The 22,368-nt window shown below is 33.6% G+C and overlaps 2 protein-coding genes across 2 annotated transcripts; both read right to left on the bottom strand.

Annotated features, from left to right (window-relative positions):
* Nucleotides 1–3,478: 3,478 nt before the first annotated feature.
* On the bottom strand, nt 3,479–7,138 carry LOC140451049 (uncharacterized). Its single transcript, XM_072544767.1, has one exon. The coding sequence runs from the start codon at nt 7,136–7,138 to the stop codon at nt 3,479–3,481; it is 3,660 nt and encodes a 1,219-aa protein (XP_072400868.1).
* A 676-nt stretch (nt 7,139–7,814) lies between these two features.
* Nucleotides 7,815–9,407, bottom strand: LOC140451047 (matrix metalloproteinase-18-like). The gene has a single exon (XM_072544766.1). The coding sequence runs from the start codon at nt 9,405–9,407 to the stop codon at nt 7,815–7,817; it is 1,593 nt and encodes a 530-aa protein (XP_072400867.1).
* Between the last annotated feature and the right edge of the window lie 12,961 nt (nt 9,408–22,368).

The following is a 22,368-nucleotide window of genomic DNA, read 5'->3' as shown; positions in this document are numbered from 1 at the left end:
CTAATAAGTTTGTAGAGTAAACTTACCCATTATTAGTTGGTTAGAAATTGTCGCATAAAATACAGCATCCCGTCTTTTTATGCATTTTGAATAATTAGTCAGAGAATACCAAAAAAAAACATGCAGTCTTAGATATTTGACCGCAAGTATGGTTTAAATATATCATGAGAAATTCGAAAGTCACATATGATCCAGATGCATTTAAGGTCTGCGAATCATATGTTTGATGATATTAGTTTATTCAGCGGTTCTAATTGCTTGTTAGACAGGATGCAGTTGCAATAAACTATACATTTCATAGATAAAATTCTTAGATAAAAATGTGTCATGCAAATTAACAGCAATATTCCAGGATTCGCAAACAAAGACGGCTAATTCTATTACTACACTGAGAAAAGTATTTAAACAATTTTATATTCGATAAGTAGGTTCTGTATTTCTTTATCTGTTCAGTAATGCTATTATGTTTTAACAAATAACGGCATAAGAATACATAAGAAATATATATTATTATAAGATATAATAAGCAGCGTGTATTAAAAACATAGTATTTAAGTATTTTAAACATTGTGAGTAAGATAATCATTAAACCATAAGATGTTTCACAATTGTAAGCCACTTATGTGCAAATGCGACCCCAAGTGCTCAGTCAATATTGAGGTGACATTTTTTTGCCAAATATGTAAAACATCATTTACGAAGAATATTACAGACGATGTATTTAGACCAACGCTTCACCCCCGTTGTGGTTATCACGCCATGCCTACAACGTATAAATTTACGTGTGGAGGAACGGTGCATACTGTTGGTATAGCTACTCAGTTTTTCCTAGCCAGTGATACCGAAGATGATTCTGTAGGAAGTACTGACGAACTTAGTGACTGAGTAAGTAGTTTATGTGAAACGAAGAAACAGAAATACTTGTAATATATATATAAATGTTAGCCTAAGATACCTAGAAATCTCTCCAAAACCTTTAAACATTTCCTTACTTTTCCTATTCAACCTCTCCCACTAACCCGACAGACACAAGCTGTGGGTTCTCGTCCCGTCTGTTGTTACGGTTGAAAATAATGTCCAAACTCTAAAGTGTGAACATTGTTTTTAACTAACCAAATAGCTTTCCTTTCTTTTATTTGTAAAAACGTCATTTATATAAACAAAAAATCAAAGAACAATTATTCGTATATGGCTATGTAGTCAAACTATTATTCGTATATGGCTATGTAGTCAACAAAAAAAAAAGATCAAAATATGCTTTGATTAAATACATTATCAAAACATTGATAAAATAAAAATAAAACAAAATACGAGGGTAAAGTGGAAAATTTCGGTAAAAAATATATAACAACAAAAAAAACGGTAATGAACTTAGCTATGAATTTAAAAACTTTAAACACCGAAAATAAAACACTGGAAAAATTAACATAATTTATTAATAATATACATGTATATTATACATATCGTATTTCACCTTTACAAAGATAACCTATTCTACTTGGAGAGTAGCTTTTCTGTGGATCGTTGTTTATCGCTATCCGATTACCAATAGTATTTTGCTGGCTGTTATTATTATTATTATTATCTAAAACTCCCTTTTTGCCATCTGTTTTCATATGAATCTTCTTCTTCTTCTTCTTCTTGTTCTTAGTCATTTTAAATAGTGGTCTAATAATGTCACGATATTTTTCGGGTGAAGCTTGGTGTCTTAGTTTTCCAACGCATCTCTGTGTACATCAGTTATTTGCAGTATTCGTTTGTACATTTGATGATCTAGAGGCGTAAAGTTTTTAGGATACTTGTAAAATAATAAATTCTGAAGACCGTCTGTTGCTGGAAACTTTTCTTCATCTACTAATATATTATCCTCTTCAAATATTAAAGTTGTCTCTCCCAGCTTCCATGTTCTATCGCCAACATACTCGGGGCCAAACACATAGTCATATTCTTCAAACATAGTCACGTCTTACTCCACCAGCTGTCAATCACTAAATGATTTTGAAAAAGTGATGCGTATCTATATAACGTGCTGATCACCAGCGATAAAGAGAACTAACACTTTTTAATAAAAGCAAAAACGTCTCTGACACCTACCTGACGCATATCTGACACCTATCTGACGCATACCTGACACCTAGCTGACGCATACCTGACGCATACCTGACGCATACCTGACACCTAGCTGACGCATACCTGACACCTATCTGACGCATACCTAACACCTAGCTGACGCATACCTGACGCATACCTGACACCTAGCTGACGCATACCTGACGCATACCTGACGCATACCTGACACCTAGCTGACGCATACCTGACGCATACCTGACACCTAGCTGACGCATACCTGACACCTAGCTGACGCATACGCCCTGAGTACCAAGCAAATCAGGTTTTTTAAAGATAATGCATTAAGTTTACGCAGTTATTTCTTAAAATTTTTATATAACACTCTCTAAAGCATATTCTGAGACCGTTATTTTTTTTTTTTTTTTTGCTAAACAATATAGAATGTCTTATAAATGAAAAACTTTATATTTTATTATTATTATATTTATTAATACTAATTACAATTTGGTATTTTATGTGTCCATAAATTTTACAATTTTTATATATGTATTGTATTAATACCTTAAAAGATTACAATAATTTTTATTTTATGTACATAATTTTCAACTTTATACAATATTAATAATTTTTGTTATATTTTCTTTCTTGATACTTGGGTTTGGAACCATTATCTCATATAATCATCATCGTTGATACTGCAGAAAGTTACCATACCCGGGGAAGATCATTGTTTTTCGGATTAGGTATTTTCAAGATTTGTACATCAAATTTTGTATTTCTCAGGTGGACAGCAGCGTTAGATGTCGATATATTGCTAATTTGTTCTAATAACTTTGACATATTGGCACTTGAACTTGTTTCTGGCGATATCGGGTGTCTAACGTCATCATCATCATCATAGGAAGATCAGTGGTTTTTCGGATTAGGTATTTTCAAGATTTGTACATCAAATTTTGTATTTCTCAGGTGGACAGCAGTGTTAGATGTCGATATATTGCTAATTTGTTCTAATAACTTTGACATATTGGCACTTGAATTTGTTTCTGTCGATATCGGGTGTCTAAAGTCATCATTTAAGGCAACAATTCTGATTTTGTCACCTGTTGTGTAGCCAGCTTGCTTTTTTATATTCTCAAGAGCGGTCTCTAAATGGTCTTTTAGATAGTCTTTGTCTTGTTCTAAACCTTCACCTATTTTAAAGTTGTCACAATTAACTTGAAAAGTGCATAGATAAGCGTTGAATTTTTTTATTTCTCGCTGATTTATAATATTTATTGACCATTGATCAGACATTGTTAATTTATACAAAATCAAAATTTATCGAAAACACGAGCGAGACAAAACACGTCTTTCCTGTAACAGCGTCTAATAAAGAATGAGGTACAATGTCTAATGCGTAATATTATTATTATAATTTTTGAAAGCCAAGAGGTGTTGTGTCAATTAATGAGTCATCACTTTGTATTATTTTTCGTTTCTTGTAGGCCATCTTGAAAGTCTTTGATACCCTTTTTCTCGTAACAATATCTTTGGTCTCTGTATCCCTACCGATCTGGTCATACGTGAGCTTAATTTCTTTGGTTGGATCGTGTATGATGTCATTCATGGCGGAGGCATTGAGTACTAGGCTGTTTTCGTAGTTTAAAGTGAAACCTTTGATTTTAGTCACCTCTTTGCCCTTGGCTGTTTTGTAAAAATAACTTTTAGGACCTGTACTGAGCCATTCAACTATGTAGTCATCTTCAGGCAACTCATCATTCCAATCGCCCAACATTTCACCTGTTTCGACAGTGTTTAGGCCATCATCAATGTAAACAATGGAGTCTGTGTCGAAGTAGGCAACTGCTTCTCCTAGCCTATCAATCATCTCGTACAGTCTTAGACGAGCGTTACTGGTCGTAAATAATGCCACAAAAATATTCGTAGATGTTGGGTCTTCCACAAACACGTCTTTATAATCGTAAGAGACTTGTGCTATATTATCATTAATAAATGTGACGTTTGTTAAATTTATTTTATCGTTCATCAAAACTTCGTACCATCTTTTAATGTCCACAACATACTCTGTCTGTTTCATATTCATTCTTTGGCCAAATTTACCCCATAGACTATTTAGGCATATTTTAGCGACTGCTCGTTTACCGGGATTTGGGGCTATTTTAGATAAATCGAGCTCTATGTCCATCTGCTCTTTTACAGCCCGAGCGTACTCTTCATTTGTGGCATACGTATGTGGACTAGTTTCTAATTTGATCTTCATAAAATCTTTGACATATCCCTTGAATAAATCTGTCGATGTTTGCTCAAAATGCCACACCTCGTGAATTTTTATTATTTTATACCCTTTTTCTAAGGCCTTATTAATTTCTAGAGTTGTCCATGTACCCCTCAGCATTCTTTCCGAGTCATCATGATCACAATTTTCGCAATCTTCCAAGATGCATTGATTACACAGTGGAAACATTAATTTGTCAGTTTTGACAGGTAATACAGGATGGTATAAATCAGTAGGCGGTAGTATTTGGCAATGTACTAGACCAAACCAATTAGGATCGTATACTTCAGGTGCATGTATTTTTGTAGGGTGGCCAACTGGATATTGATCGTAATATTGTACGGTTGGATACAGTGATACAATATCTATGTATCTGAGCTTTTTCCCAGTCACGTTTAGTTTTATGGCGTTTGTTCTACCGCCAAAGAATGCTTCACGAGGCTTTAAGGGTTCAATAAGTTGAGGATCTGCGGCGTTTTTACATTCTTTGGATTTTAACCACTCACATTCCCACATTTCTACCAAGTTGTACCCTGCTTCTTTTATTTGTTTTGATCGTCTTATTGTTCTCTCGTACAAGTCACTCATTGTCTCATTGTTGACGTGGTTAACTGTGTCGTTCTTAAAGCATTCTGGGTGGCCATGCCAGAAGCAACCGTGGTACTGGTACACAGTATTTGACTCTTCCGAGAAACCATCAACTTTTGCACCGCAAATTGTCACTTCTCCGCCATTAAGAGCATGTTGGACGTTAGAAAATTGATTGAGCCATTTTATTGATGCCCTGCTATATGTCTCCTTTATCTCCTGCTTTACAACGCCAATGGTGTTTGTTCGAAGATATTTAGATCTATATATGGCCATACACACACTGGCAATAGTCAGATATTGAAATGGGTCTATGTTTGCTATTTCTAAAAATTCCTTGCGAAATTCCAAACACCCACGTCGTAAAATATCAACATCTGAATCGCAATAGGTATGGAGCTCTTTCTGTAACACAAAGTGGTCATTTTTATGCTCATCGTACCATTTCTTAAAATCAGATCTTTGTTTTGTTTTCATTGTGTTGGGTCCATAATACGCAATATCTGGTAAGCAGCCTTCGTAGTGAGTATTTTCAGGAGTGTTGAAAAAGTGAGGAAAATAGCCTTTCTTTAATTCATGCAGACCAAAAGTTTTAGGAAAACCGGACAGGGGGCCGGCTACAAAATTAGAGCTGTCTATTATTTTCAGTTTAAGAGCCTCGACTTCCAAAAGCATAAGTTTTGACCCGTTGTAGATAGTGTACGGCTTTATCGTGTTTTCCACGCAATATTTTAAAATGAAATATGAATCGTATGATTTACTATTGTGGGCTATCGCTGTATAATTTCTATGTTTCTCGGAAATTAACCATCTACAGAACTCTTCATTGTCTTTAAAAACAAATTTATGTCCGTCGAAATCCTGCGCAATTACAAGATTCGGTACATGAATGCCTGTATCCTGCATTGCCTCGTAATCAAAGAATATATATCTTTCGTTGTAAGAGCATTTCATTATTTTTTCTTCAGAGAGATTGTTACATATACAAGGGTCTTTGCAACTTTGTGACTGTTTGTGATTTTCTTTACAGCCTGAATTTATCACGCTTGATCTGTTATTGCAAGTACAGGCTACAGTACAAACTCCTCCTTTGGCTAGTTTTTTCATCATGTAACACTGATGCGTAGCTATTTCTACAAAGGTATTACAGTTTCTGCACATGGAGTAACCGCATACATGCTCCTTATCTCTCTTGCATAGTTTATTACATTTGTCACATTTAAATACTTCTTTGCAAGCTTCTGTATGGTTTCTTAAACATTCATTGTTGTAGCAATAACGGTTACAGTCCTTGCACAAAACTTTGCTTTTTGTAGTCAAGTCATGCTCGGGATGTTTGCAAATCGTACAAAGTGGTGATTTCTTGCATTTGTGTACACGGTTATGACTGTAAGGGGTATCACACTTCGCACAATAAAAACGACTACCGTAAAGACCCTTTAAATTGTTTATAACATCAAAATGATTCCCGTTTTTATACAAATAAATCTTGGCTGTTTTTTCGGGGCCCTCGTATATGATTGTGTTGAAATTTTCTGCACAAATAATCTTTATCTGCACATCCAATAACTCCTCTGCCTTCTTAAAATTATCCAACGTAAAGCCATCGTTATAACAACCGCCCAACAGGTTGCAAAGTTTTTCGGCCAAATCAGTCTGCAATTTTCGACCTATACGTATGCTATGAGCATCGCTTTTGATCAATTTGTGGCCCAAAATCTCGTTTGTGACGTATGTTAAGCCCACTATAACTGCTCGAGCCCCGCATAAAGTGTCGGTATTTTTAATCTGGGTAATGCTTTTCTTGGTGCGACGGTCCTCTGCCAAATTTATAATTTTATGTCGGCCGCTACCCCTAGGTATCTTGAAAATTTGTATATCAAATATAGTATCTTCGACTTGAACCGACTCGTCAGAAGTTACAATGTTTTCGATATGAGCCAAGATATTATCCGTATTTAAATCTGTTTCAGTACCTGTTGATATGGGATGTTTAAAATTTTCATTACGAACAATTATACGAATTTTATCCCCTTTTTGAAAGCCGGCTCCTTCTTTAGCATCCTGTATACCTTTTTCTAATATCTTTGCTAAATCAATATTTAAATTACCTTTGCACTCTTCATAACGTAATTGAAACGAATTTAAATAAGTGTTAAATTTAGAAATAAAACGTTTACCTGTGGTAATTAAAGACCAGACCATGATGATCGCCTTGAGAACAACAACAACAACAACAACACTGGACACTAACAAATCACAACGTTCACAGTCAAAGTTATAGCGTGACGTACTCGTTGAAGGTTGACAGCAGAATGAACAGGGCTTCTATTAGGGCGTTCTTTTATACCTCTTTGTTGACCTTGAAACGTGCCAAATATTAGTGATTTTGAAAAACTAGGGCGAGTTTGTTTAAAGACACATCACTTAATAATAACATAACATTCAATTATTACATAAAACTGCTATTTGTCCTTATCTGTGGTATAGATTTAAATGAAATTGAAAAAAAAAGTTTGCCGTTTGCATAGCGAACTCCCCTATTTTGTGAGTTAAATGGACTCGTCCAACAGTACCAATACCTTAAATATGTTTGGATAGGTGTATATCCATCCCGATGACTAACATATCCCTGTAACTATTCTGTATAAACTTATATTTTTTGTTACTTATTATCTAACATTTTAAGTCGTAAATATATTGCAGTTTAGCTAAAAATCTTTTTCTTTACAATTCTAACATAATATTTGGCTTTGAACACATGTTACATAGTAAATATAATGTTAGCTTCTTCCGGGAATTTGATAAATAAAAAACATATATTTTTTACAATTTTTATTATTACTCGTAAATACAAAACACATCTTTTACACTTTTTTTTTTAATTATATACAGATACAAGTTTAGATATTAGAGTTTTTAATTGTTGTAAGATATTTTCGTTTGGGCAAGGCACTCCAAATAGATTCCAGTTAAATTGTCCAGCGGCCACAACTTTTCTAGTAAATTCATTAAATTTATAGTAAGTATTTTGACGGAAAAAGTAAATATGGCCATCAATCCATCGAAGTGCAAGAGAAATATCTTCAGGTATTCCCGGAAATATGTCTTTTATCCAGCCTCTTCTTACCTCGCTAGTAAAATCATTAGAAAATTCTATATATGACATATTGTTGTAAAATGTATAGGATTGCCCGGAATTTGATTGAAAAATAGCATTGATGTGGGCCTTCTTGGGTATATTAAGTGTAAAATTATCAATATATTGAATGCTAGGAAAGGATGCTGAGAAATATTTGTTTGGTGGCACAATTGTAACCAAATCACCGGCTGTTGTTTGAAAAATGTGTTGTAAAGTGTATTGACGTAATTCTGCAGGAACATAATCAGCAAGAAGTTCAGGCTGAGATGGAATAATCATTTCGTTCAAGTCTAGTTTCCATATAAATTTATCGCGGGCGATATATAATCGGTAATTTGAAAACTCTGGAGCAGTGGCTAAAAACATAAAATCTGGAACAATATCACACAAATTTTTCGGTTGCTTACTAGGCCTTGGTCTTGTCGAACTAGTTGTTGTTGGTCTTGACGTTGTCGAACTAGTTGTTGTTGGTGTATGTACCGTTGTATACCTTGAGCGGGTCGTTTGCTTACGAGTTGTTGTTGTTGTTGAGCTAGTTGTTGTAAACTTTGGGTTTGGAGCATAGGTATTGTTAGGCCCATATAGATATTGTATTGCGGTTATATCATCCTTATGTAGACCACTAATCTTATGCTGATACATACTATACATGACAGCACTTTGTGTTCCACTATGACCGATTCCAAGAGCATGCCCAATTTCATGAACCAGTACCATAAGAAAACTTATACGGCCTTCAGGTATAGAGTCGTTTCCAAAATGCCAGGGCTTCGTTATATCTAAATGTATCTCTGTACAGGTGTCTGCGGGATGAGGAAAGTATGAATGTCCTAAAGCAGCACCTCCAACAAATCTAGTAGGACATTCGGCATCTCCCATACAATTTGCTCTAAAATGATGAGTTCCCCTAACCATAGTTATGGTTATATCTGGTGGCTCTAGCGTAGGATTTGTAACCATTGTGAATGTTAAGGTTGAAACATTTTGCCACGTCTGAAATGCCATTTCTGCGTCTTTTTGGGCCTTGGGCGTTCTTTGAGGAAAATACCATCGCAGGTGTTGTTTGTGCCATGGAGAAGCCACTATAAATTCGTTATCACTGTGTTGACAACGCGGACGACGCATCAATTTGATTGTTGCATTATTAAGCAAACCATCCACTGGTAAATTATACTTTTCTTGAAAGTTAATTATCAAAGTAGAGAAATCTGTACTATTATCGATCTGTTCATATTGATTTAGATAGGCAATAGCGTCTTTTTCCGAGAAATCATTGCAAAACACGCTTGCGAACGTTAGCATAAAAACTAATACGTCTATTCCCTTCAACATCGTGGCTGCGAATAATTTTAAAATATTAAGTAGCATGTATATACCCGGTTACTAGTATCTATTTGTTTTCAACAACGTTTTAGTCAGTAAGGTACTAGGGACATCTAGTTACTGTACTTTGTACTTTAAACAAAGAATAAAAATATTACAATATATTTTACTATTTTCTACTTTATATTGTTATATGGTACTAGATTATGTTCATCTTAAATTGGCTTAGTCATATAGACGCGAATATACCAAATGTGTATGCATTCAACGATGGATCACCGGTTGGACATTTCCTTTTAACACATCTCCCACGATATATAGCCGGAAACACGTGCACTTTGGAATTCTAGTTAATGTGAGATAAAATATATTCACACGAATGCCGGAAACAGGTGCACATTCCGGTCTAGTTAATAATTAAGCCCGGCATGTGATGCATAAATGAATAGTCTTACGAAATATTGCGCAACATGGTTTAAGCGTGAGTTACGTCATAACAGCCTGTCTATTTAATGAACGAATACGTTTTGTACTACCAGTCTGCAGTCAACATTGCGAAAGTAACAACGGTTGTTTGTGCCCGTCAACGTTTACGAAAAGTAACAGTGAGTGTTTGTGCCAGTCAACATGTACGAAAAGTAACAGTGGGTGTTTGTGCTACAAGAACCTTGGCGATAAGGTGATTGTTTGTGTTTGGGCTACAAAAATTAAAAACGTAAGTACTATTTTATATATTTTTTAGAGGTTTCATAGAACATTTTCTTCGTAGGTAGGTCATTTCAACAATGGGTTTAAAAAAAAACAATTACTTTAGAACATTACTTTTATTTATTTATTTCCTAGTATCTGTGCTACAGCAATAAAAATGTTTTTACGTAACTCTAGTAGAGATTCCGGAGCCTCCTCAAAATATGCTGCCGTCGATCTGTTTTTCTTAAAATCGTGATATATATCAACCATTTTTCTGTCTTCATCATTTTTACGCATGAACATTCCTTTTATCATAGTAAATTCTATTTGATAAGGTAGATGATGTTTTGTAATTGCGTCTGTTGGATCGTATATTATTTCATTATGCTCATTCCAGAAATGTGGTGTGATTGTAACTCCATTTGAGTAAAACTTTGTACCTACTACGACCTTTGTTGTTATTCCATATTGTTTTGCGACTTCATGCAATATTAAACTAGTCGGTAAACACGCGCCTGCGTAGTTGGCCCGAATAAATTCTTGCTCAATACATGTCTTAATTAAGTTTAACTGAATGTACTGTTTCATAAGATTGGCCATACTGCGATGTGTCTGCTTTGACTGTTATTCGATGAATGAACGCTTGCTGGTATTACTCAGAGTGTGTTAATGATGAAAGTGGTGGGGGTAATCAAGATTTTTTGTCTGTTTACAACTAATGTAATCAAGTTGACTAAAAGCGATAAATGCACCACTTTTACATTGATTCTTATGGAAGAACAAGCACAAATCTGCACATTTCAGAGGCCTTTTGAGCATAATGTTATACCATTTAATCTTCCGTCCGACCGAGGATATAACTTTGGTTGTTTACAGCTAATGTACTCAATTTTACTAAATGCGCTAAATCCCACACTTTTTTACATTGATTCTTATGGATGAACGTGTACCTTATACCCTAATTCAGCACTTTATTCTGTTTCAGATATTCCTACCGTTCACGCGTCGTTTAGATTCCTCTGGTTATGTGACATAATGTCTTATGATACAATATGTGAATCTGAAAAACCTTGCGGGTGTAAACGACTATTCCAAATGAACAATTGGAACGAAACTAGAACTGTGTCCATATCATGTGACACACTTCACTATTACGAAGAATCAAAAGAAGAAGCTGAGCAACGGTCAAACCGAGAGAATGAAAATCAAAGGAGATTGGAAGCAAAACGAATACTTAGAGAAGAACGACTTTTACGCATGAAAATGCAAATTGAGGCATTAACAGACGACGTTCAAATTAAATTACATCAAATAATTAAAAATACTGATTTCCGACGCAGACTTATCAGATATTTGAATAATGGTTACCTGGATAAGACGCTACGTGACCTACTAGGTTTTGTGAAAAAGGGACGATTTTGGTTGGCATATCCTAATCGCTTACTAAAGATGGAGGAAGCTTATCCAGACGTGCTTTTTGGATACTAATGTAATGTAAATAAACAATATTTGTACATGTCTTTTTTTTTAAATATAAAGGTATCACAGTGTTGTATGTAAAACTTGTATTTTTTATTATTTTTATACTTTCTGTATTCGTTTCTTGGTCTCTGTCTTAATATAAAGGCGTATAACTTGTGTATTTTTATACTTTGTGTATTCGTTTCTTAGTCTCTGTCTTATTCGTTTCTTAGTCTCTGTCTTAATATAAAGGCTTATAACTTGTGTATTTTTATACTTTGTGTATTCGTTTCTTAGTCTCTGTCTTAATATAAAGGCTTATATTTTATACTTTGTGTATTCGTTTCTTGGTCTCTATGAAGGTGAAAGAAAAACGATGGTGATTAGGAGCAGAGGGCAGCAAAGACACATATACCGTAACAGAGCGTAGCAGAGGCTAGCAGAGCATAGCAGAGGGTAGCAGAGACACACAGAGGGTAGCAGAGGGTAGCAGACACACACACACACACACACACACACACACACACACACACACACACACACACACAGTACGCGCTTCGTAGGTTAAGAATAGACGATATCTTCACGTTGCGTAAAAGAAGAAGAATTGATGTTGCGTAGAAGAAGAAGAAGAATTGACGCTATCTTCACGTTTAGGTTTGGTTAGGTTAAGTTAGGTTAGGTCAAACGTAAAAGAAGAAGAATTGATGTTGCGTAAAAGAAGAAGAATTGACGCTATCTTCGCGTTTAGGTTTGGTTAGGTTACGTTAGGTTTGGTTAGGCTACGTTAGGTTAGGTCATACGTAAAAGAAGAAGAATTCGTAAAAGAAGAAGAATTAGGTTAGGTTCGGTTTGGTTAGGTTACGTTAGGTTAGGTCGAATCTGGGGAAATCTGTGTCAGGGGTCTGGGGAAATTTGCCATATTCACCATAGGGTAGCGAGCGGTTTTTCCCCAGAATCTGGGGAAAAAAGTGGACTGAAGTGACACCCTATCTACTAAATATTGTTCTAGATGTTTTATTAAACACGTAGTGAATAGAGATGAATCAAGGTCTGCCTCGGTCTCATTTCAAACAAAATTCATGCTGCGATGGTTTTCCAAGTTATATACTGTAAAGTTATGTACTTGTAGCTTTGTTTTATAGTACAAAGAACTAGCCTGTAACACTGGACACAATTTGAATGCCCGCACATCAACGACAAAACAGTAAATTTTTTTATGGATGGCTCTGGTTTTATCGGTTTCTTTTTCGACGCGTGCTAGGTCTTTTGCTCTAATGTGGGATGCGTATTGTTCATCTGGAACTTGTTTATCTTGTAAGATGAACATATATCACATTGATCCTTGCGTGGTTTAAACAATGCTAAATTCTGTAGAGAATTTACAATTTGATAATGGTACCTCCCTGTCTTTACATTGTTCTTTATAAAGATTATATACTTCAGTTTTCGATTTGAAATTATGTTCCAGGTCTAACTTTCCAGTAGACTTGCGGTAATAGTGGCTCTCTATTTTAGGCAGCCTGCTCAGAAACTTAATCTTCATTTTTATAATGGGGTTTTTCTTCAAAAACTTCGCCAAGATTTTGGTCGGCTCTTTTGTTCTGAGGTACTTTATCTTCCAAATAGTCAGCAAGGAGTTGTTCTTTCAATCTTTGATCGTCTGGTTCAGTTGTGATATTATCGAGTTTGTCTACCGTTATATGAAAGTTCGTGTGATTGGATGTGCTATCGAGTACTGGATTCTCAAAAGTTTGATTTAAGTTGGTAAGCTCAGTCATTATGTAGGTGTCATTTTCAATATTCAGAATGCCAGATGAATCGTTGAGAGGATGTTCTTCTGTTACTATCATATCATAAATTACACCACCGTCATGTGCTTCTGATGTACTAAGCACTTCCAAACTTTTCGCTGATTGTACTAAAGTTATCTCTTCAGTACAACTTCTATGAACTTCGTCCAGATTTGCCGCTACTAGCCTAGCGTTTTCCAATATTTTTGCTGTTCTTGAATGCATATCTGTAAAAAAGAAATCATTTATTGTAAGTACGTTCTTAAAATTCGATTTGTAAATTTTTATTGGTTGTCATATTTTCACCAATATAACTATAACTGGTACAAATGTGAAAAACGCACTACCGTTTATATTTTACATTATAGTAAAAATGTATAATAATACAGTGTCAGTAATACTGTATTACCACAAAATTTCTTCCATCAGAAAAACAATTTTTGTTGTATTTTCATGATTACAGAAAAAATGTCTTTCATAGATTGAAAAAAGGAAACGGACGTAACCCTCAAAATAAAGAATTATACATAACCTGTTCCAATACATCGTAAACCACACTTGGATCTAAATGAGGTTTTTAATGAAATAAAAAAATATTAACGGTATTCTATTTTATGATATGCAGACAATACACTTATTTTAACGTTTGCGTAAAGAAAATCAATGACTTACCTATTTTATAGCTGATTTATAAACTAATTTTAAAGGTCAAACGAATTACTACCAACACGCTTTGCCATTCAAGCTACACTGTGGGATAAGATGAGTTAAAACAACACGAGCGGGTTAGGACTTGTTAGAAATCGCGGGAATAGCTACCTTACTATTTTATTTAGGTTACGAGAATTTAACAGCATATAGGGATGCACGGTTGGTTGCCTTTGGCACAAAAATATGAATTTTCAATTTTTTGTGGGTTACGATCTGTCAGAATTAGGCTATCGATATGTTATTTTCATTCTTTTTTAGGCAATTTAATGTTCTTAGAATGTCAAAGACTGATTTTGTAGCACCTACAAAAAAAGAATAATGATGAAACGGTTGCAAGTGTGAGTCCATAAATGCAATGGTTATGTAAAGTAAGGGGGCTTTCGGGACTTACAGTTTATGTTCCATTCTCAGGCCAGAATAAGAGGTTTTGATTGTTTGCTGTTAAAAAACAAAGTTATCAGTTACAAGTAGGTTTGCAACTAACACGTGTGAATGCATTCAAAGTCATTATCTCCTCACGAGAGGACCATGTTCACTCAGGTGTCAGGTTAAGACTTTTTTAGTTGGACTACAAATTCATTTAGCCACATAATAGTTTGATACAATTGTTTATTTTTGAAAAAACACACAACTAAAAACAAGTCGCAACCTGACACCTGAGTGATGTAGTCCTGTCTTGAGGAGATGACAACTTTGAATGCATTCATACACCTTAGCTGTAAGCCTACTTGTAACTGATATCTTATAACTTTGTTTTTTAACAACAAACCTCTTATTCTGGCCTGAGGGACATAAATTATGAGTCTCTAAACAGATAGCCAATATTTAACATCAATAAAGGATAAAAGATTGTGAGTATTGACCATTTTCTTTACCTAACCATTGCAAAAAAGAATACTTATAAAAAACTTGTTATGAATATGTGATTATAATTTACCTTCCATTGAACATTTTATTTTAACCAATGCTACGGGATTTTCGTTATTAAAAATAACACCATCTGGAGAATATGCCAACCAATTGTTATTATGAGAAACAATTAGTGCACACTGTTTGTCCCGTTGCTTTGACAAAGCATTCACGTGCTGCAGCTTCATACTTCAACCCATGCTTAATAAATAATTTGTTTCTGAAATGCATTGGATTGAAATAGTTTTCAGCTTTGGCGACCCAATCTAAACATATATGCCATATATTCTAGAGCCTGTAATTCGATACTTACGCTGTTCATGCCATTCTCTTTGTGACATTTTTGTTGTAGTTGCAACAGGTTCTGTATCATCCATAAAATGAGATTGCACAAAATCCTTACAACAATCCTTAATCTCAACCGTTAAGCCTTCTAGTTCCATCATAATAACAGATTGGCTGGCATTATTAAGTAGTATGTTCAGATGGTGATTGTTATTTGGGTAAACTGTTTCCAAACTGTTAGTTGGTAATTCTCTTCTGCCTACCCTACAATATACAAATACAATTAATAATAACAATGAGGATAAATCGCTAAAAAATTACCGATTCAAATGTAATGCAGATTTTGGACCATGCAATAAAAGAGTTTCTAAAATATTTTTTTTCTCTTCACTGGAGATTGTGGTTATTGGTTTGGACCATTGATCCTTATAACAAGGCATTTCTAGTATGGAGACAGCTTTATATTGGTCTTTGCTGGTTGCTTTCCTTAGAGACCAAGCACATTGTAAATCTGTTTGGGATAGCTCTTCTAAAGTTTCCAAAGGTATTCTAAAAATAATAAACCAGCAATATATACTTTGATTTAACAATATATTTGTACTAAAAATTATTACCTGGTACAATGTAATAACACGGCTGAAATATGTTTACAATAGCCACTGTTTCCACCTTTACAAGATCATTTCATCTTATGAACACTTGCTATATTATTTTTAATATTTAATTGTCCTTTGATTACATGCTGCGATGATTGCAAGGCAATGGTTTGTAAGCAAAGAGCATAAATTACAATGCAGTTTTGCTTTTCTGTAGGTAATTTACCACACATAATTATGTGACCTGCTCGAAAGACTTCCTCGCCTTCATAAACTCTTCTAGAATTTTCATTCCCTCCTAGGTATTTAAAATATTCAACTACAGAAAACAATATTTGATTTTGGTCCATTATGTTGTCCATAATACTAAAAATTTTAGCGTAGATACCAAAATAAGCTTTAGTAACAAGACAAAACAAATGCGATTTTGATAATAGATAAATCTAATGTTATATATTTAGGTCTATTTGAATAGTTATGCACAACGCCACCAGATAGAGTTTTTGTTAGGAGAAATCGTCTATCCTTTAAAGCTTTAAACCAACAAGTTGATTCATGGTGGTAGCGTGTTCCTTTTTTAAGTTTTTCATAGATGGTACGTTTATGCTTTCGCTCTCTGTCTAATCTTTGTTTCTAATTTATTTTTCTTTAACATTTCTTTTATAGTGTAAGAATACTTTTTCACTTTCCTTATTTTCTAAGTGCTGAAAAGGTGAGTAGTTGAAGTCAGTGAATCTTTATCAAGTCTGTTCATGATGTTTTCTGGTAAACCTAACACAATCAGGTTTATTAGTGTGTTATTGTCAATTAACTTATTAACTTCTAATAATAATCTTTCTTTTTTGTGGCATATTCTAATAGAGAACTAGTTTGTGATTTGAATGTAAAAGCCCCTTTTTAATTGGGACCAACCTTTTTTTTTCATAAGTATCACAAAAGTTTGTTTTCCAAGTTTTTCAATCTGATTTCACTGTATATTTAATTAACATACTACCACACCCATCTAAACATTGTTTTTCAAGTGGATGTCTCCAACTTTCTATTTTATCTTCATCATTTAAAATTTCAAGCTTTTCATTTAAAATTTCAAATTTTCATCAAACTCCATTTTCTAACATTTGTCATTTTAATGGAGAATTTTTCAATTAAAAACTTTTGTTAGCTTCCCCACATTTTGAATGTTTGGTAAATCTTCATAGCTAACAGCACCTGGTCGTAGTTTTTCTTCTAAATACTGGTCACCAAATTGTAAATTTTCACCTTCATCCAAATAAATTTTACTTATTTCATCATCTATTGGGATCTATATATTTCGTTTTGGACCTCTTTTTTTTTCAATGAGTTTTTACTTATGTAAATGTACTGGATCTAGATATGTATGTATAGTTTGTCAAACGTAGGAAAGAGTTTGAAAATCTTACAATCGCCATGCAGTGTTATGGCGATTGTGAGATTTTTAAACTTTTTCCTACGTTTGACAAACTGTACCTATGTTTATTTACCTGCTTAAATTCGTCTGGGATATCAAAAATACGACCACCTGGAGTCTCAATTGAGGCAATACAGATTTCATTTTATTTACTGTCTGATGATCCTAGTATTATGAATTGGAATCTCAATTTTTCCATGACCAAAAATGTCGTTTTATAAGGTTTCTTTTGATAATTAATAACACAACTGAGTTTCTGAAATTAAAGATTTATTAAAACATGTTCTATTTACATTATTACACAAAATTTTACCTGAAATTAAAGAAACGGCATTTTAAAAAAATTTTAAAATATGTGTAATGTTTCGTTTCATAAAGTATAACATAAACTGTAATCTCACGACTAGTAAGACAATTAATAATTATAACTAGATAATTTTTATATTGATTTGTTCACAGATGTCTTAAAAAAGAATTAAAATAAATTCGAAAGCTTGACAGTAAGTCAAAGAGTTTTTCTTTGTCTTGTGAGCCAAATAGACTGACTGCATCCTCAAGAATCACCACTTGATGGTATTTTCGTAGTGCTAGATTATTATTATTTCATAGTGTCATATTTTTATTTTTACATTTGGAGTAATTTTAATTCTTTTTTTTTTATTCTATTTGTCAATTTTTATTTGTGAAATCTTTTAATTTCTGTAAGTGTTTTTTAAATGTGTACGCCATTTTTGTAATGTTGAAATTATTTTACAGTTTACTCCTGATGAAGTTCTAAAATAAATGACGAAATATTGAGTCTAGGAAAAAACAAAGAGTTTTATTACAGACCACTTTACCTGATAATTCCTACGTATTTATAAATTATTTTTTGGTCAAAATAATCACTTGTAATATATATATATGTATATATATATATATATATATATATATATATATATATATATATATATGTATATATAGATATATATATATATATATATATATATATATATATATACAAAACTCAAATATTTGGGTGTGCAGCGGAAGATAGGGCAAACAAGTACTCTCTTTAGTCTACCAAGCTTTCGCAAATCTTTATTTGCATCATCAGGGTGCTGCAATAAACAAAATTAGTACAAAATACAGAAAAAATAATTATTTTGCATCTTACACTAATTGAGGTTAGTTGTCGTGATGTTTATCAAATGTGATAAATTTTGTGACTTCTTCAGGAGAAGACCGTAAATTTATTAGAATAATTATTATATATATCAACTTAAACATCATTCAATTTTACACGAAAAAGGTACTCTTGGTAAAACTCGATACTGTGACCGTTTTCGGAATATTTTGATTTGAAAATTATGAAGTAATAATTGATGCTCGTACTAATGATAAAGTTCTAATAGGTATACCTCTATTTTCTCCAAGTGTGCCATGGAAATCTGACATTTATTGATTGTTATGACGATAAATCAACAATAATTAGAGTTTTGAAACCTTGTTATTCGTAAAATCAAATTAAAATGTACTCAAATATTGAATACACTGACATGTTATTAACCTTAGGCGAATGTTTAGGATGTTCTAGTGCAGCTGTGACACGTTATGCAGAAAAGTTTTCTAGAAGAAACTTACCAAGTAAAAAAAACATTTAGAGCCGTTGAACGACTTTGTCGAGAAACTAGGAATGTGAGACCAAATAAAATAAATTCTGGTAGACCAAGAACAACAAAAACAATTAATAACGAAAATAATATTTTAAATTTACTTGATCAATATCCAACAGTTAACGTAAGGAATATAGCAAGACAAACAAATATTTCTTCTTCAAGTACTTGGCGGATACTGAAAGAACAGCAATTACATCCTTATCATTACAGACAAGTCCAAGAGCTCTTGGCCAGATGATCCACCGGTTAGAGTGGATTTTTGTGAAACATTGCTACAAAGGACAGCCCACAATCCAAATTTTTTTAAATGCATTCTTTTTACGGACGAGGCCACCTTTACGCGACAAGGTATGTTTACCTCCCATAATGCACACTACTGGTGTGATGAGAATCCACGAGTCAAAAGGGTATCACATTACCAACACTCATTTAAAGTTAATGTTTGGGCAGCAACTTTAGGTAACAAATTAATAGGTTATCATATTATACCTGGAAATTTAAATGGTGATATGTATCTTGATTTTTTAAATAATTCCTTATTCGAGATAATAGAAGATTTAACGCTAAACAGCGAAGATCTTTATTTTTTATGCACGATGGAGCTCTACCACACTTTGATAGAAGGTGTCGTAATTGGTTGAGTAATCATTTTCCGAATCGATGGATTGGTAGAAGCTCCGATTCATTGGCCTCCTCGGTCATGCGATTTTAACCCTTTGCAGTTTGGTTGTATATTAAAGAAAAAGTCTATGCTACAGTGGTAAATTCACGCCAAGAATTGGAAGAAAGAATTCAATGTCAATTTAATGACATCATAGCTGATCCCCTACCGTTTAGAAGGTTAATGGAATCTTTAGAAAAAAGAATAGACTTGTGTATTCGCGAAAAACGGAGGGCATTTTGAACACTCACTGTAATTGAATTTTATTTTATGTTTGATTATTAAGATTGATTAAAGACTGTTCGATTATGTCATGGGTTATAGATGGACATACGTTGGATAAAACTAATCTATTAGCGGGTGTAATTAGTTTACGTGCTTTGATTGTATGTTCTCCAATTTTAATTTCACGAAATATAAATAATGTTCTTCGTTATGTATATAAAAACAATGTTTGTAATCAAACTACTGCCAATTTGGAAGCTGTATTTACAGATATTAACTGTACTTATACTGTATACTTATAGACTGTACACTGGTTCGATATATTTCGGTTTATTATTTAAATTTACACTGTTTCTTTTCAAAAACTGTAAAAGTTGTGGAGCTCAAAGTATTTCGACTTGTCTTCCGTGCTGTTCTCTCTCATATCCTTGTAAGAATTTGTACATCTTAAAAGTAGATATTCATTATTCTACACCCATGATTTACTATTTTAATGTATATTTAAAACACAACAAACCTTGATCCAACTCCATTTCTGTTATGAGTGATACTGCATTTTTTTCACCCAGTTTATGTTGTTCATATCGGCATACTAAATATATATATATATATATATATATATATATATATATATATATATATATATATATATATGTTTACACATATATCTATGCTTGAATCTATGCATGTACATGAATATTGGTGAAAGCAAGCATCACATTCTAAGCAAATGAGTTTACAAGCACAATCAACTTTCCTTTGCTCAACCAAATATATTTCTTTAGTTGTTGATGAAGGAACTTGCCAAACAGTATCCATTTTTGTCACTAAGTTGTGATCATGTTTTGGGCTAGACTTATGCCTGAACCTTAGTTCTTTAAATTTAGTGCTCAATTTACTTTTATGTGTTGTTATTAATTGGTCAAACAGTTTATCTCTTATAAACTTCAATAGAGCAGAAATAGCCCTATTTAATCTCTTGTTATGTCTGCCTTTTAGATAGATATACTTTATGGTGTGACGCATACGTTCTAATTGCCTCCAATAAAAAAGATTTGCAACGGTTTGTAAACAGGGTAACTTAAGCATGTTATGAATATGGGCTAAAACTTAATACTTCTAAGACAAAAGTTATGGTTGTCAGCAAAACTGAGTTACAACCAACGAACATTAGAGTGTATGGAATTTCAATTTATATAATTTTTTATAATTATTGCATTTTTGTAATTATCGTATTTATCATCGTCAATTTTGTGGCCGCTTGAAATAGTCTACAAAATCACTTTTAATTCGAAATTAATACCTGTAATTTCTGAAGCAGCTTGGGGATTCTCGAAAAATCTTCGTCTTGTATTTCCATCATTTGTATTGCCGAAATTCGCCTTTGGCATGTCCACAAGCAATCCAGTTTCTTTGCGGAATCTCTCCTGGATTTCTTTTTTCCTTTCTTTTTCCAATTGTTTTTCAGCTTCTGTTTTTCTTGTCCTATATTTTTTCACTGGCAATTTGTAAGCCAAATGCAGAATACTTTCAAATACTCTTATTCTGGCATGTAATACAGAGAGTCCGAATTGAATTTACCCCATCATCAACACAATTATTTGCTCTAAGTTGTTGAAATCTTTTGAAGTATTACCGCAAATATAACATCGGCTTGTCGATGTAGTTCCTGTGGCAGCATTGCAGACCTTTCAGTCCACCATTGTCATTAGGAATTCATATTTGACTCTAAATTGTTGGCCACATAAGTCAAAATCGGTTTCAACAAGCGAGTTAATAAAATTATTGACATAATAAATTTCTTCTTTAGTGGTATCACTGGTCTCTTCGATAAACCTAAACCTTATTGGCCAGCAAAACCTAGGAGAAGAGGGTGTGGGGTTTTCCCATACAGTTTTTTCATTTTTTTGTCCACATCCTAATTTCAAAGGAACAAAGCAGCTTTGAAATATATTGGAATCACTGTCCTCATCACTATCAAACTTTTGTTTTTGTTTGTACTGCGATTGCTGGGTCCCATCACAGCCCCATTTGCAGATTAATTTTAGCGTTTCGCGTTCTTTCTCTTTTAACGATAGTAAAACCTCTTCTAGGTACTCCGATAATCGTCTAACGGTAAGGTCGAACATATAATTCCTTTGAGTACATTGGAAGCGTCTCTCTTTCCTCTTTCTTGTAACTTGACTTGAGCAGCATGCAATAGAGTATCTTCGTCGAAGTTGGAGCGAATATCTTGTGTTCTCCTTCGTTTACTTCTTTCACTGGGATCTCCAAAAGTTTATGAGGTCGTCTGGCCGATTTGCCGTACTATTGGTAACAGGAATCGCAAAGGTCTTCTCGAGCCAAGAATCGTTATATTTAAGAAATACATCTCTATTATGGGCTTTCGTCCATCTTTTCTTCATTTCTGATTTGAAATGCGCAAGATTGCTTTTCAGTATTCCGATTTGGTCATTAATGTAGTCTTCATTAGACGAAAGTTGATTTTTTAAACAATTTAGTTTTTCTTCTAAATTAGGTAAATTTTCATTTCTGATGCGATCGAACAAGTA

Source organism: Diabrotica undecimpunctata, chromosome 9 (assembly GCF_040954645.1).
Source record: "Diabrotica undecimpunctata isolate CICGRU chromosome 9, icDiaUnde3, whole genome shotgun sequence".
NCBI lineage: Eukaryota > Metazoa > Arthropoda > Insecta > Coleoptera > Chrysomelidae > Diabrotica > Diabrotica undecimpunctata.
The sequence above is the reverse complement of the archived record's forward strand: the minus strand, read 5'-3'. Positions and strand labels throughout refer to the sequence as shown.

Excerpts from the sequence above, each read along its gene's own strand:
- LOC140451049 (XM_072544767.1), bottom strand. The coding sequence starts at position 7,138 with ATGGTCTGGTCTTTAATTACCACAGGTAAACGTTTTATTTCTAAATTT.
- LOC140451047 (XM_072544766.1), bottom strand. The coding sequence starts at position 9,407 with ATGTTGAAGGGAATAGACGTATTAGTTTTTATGCTAACGTTCGCAAGC.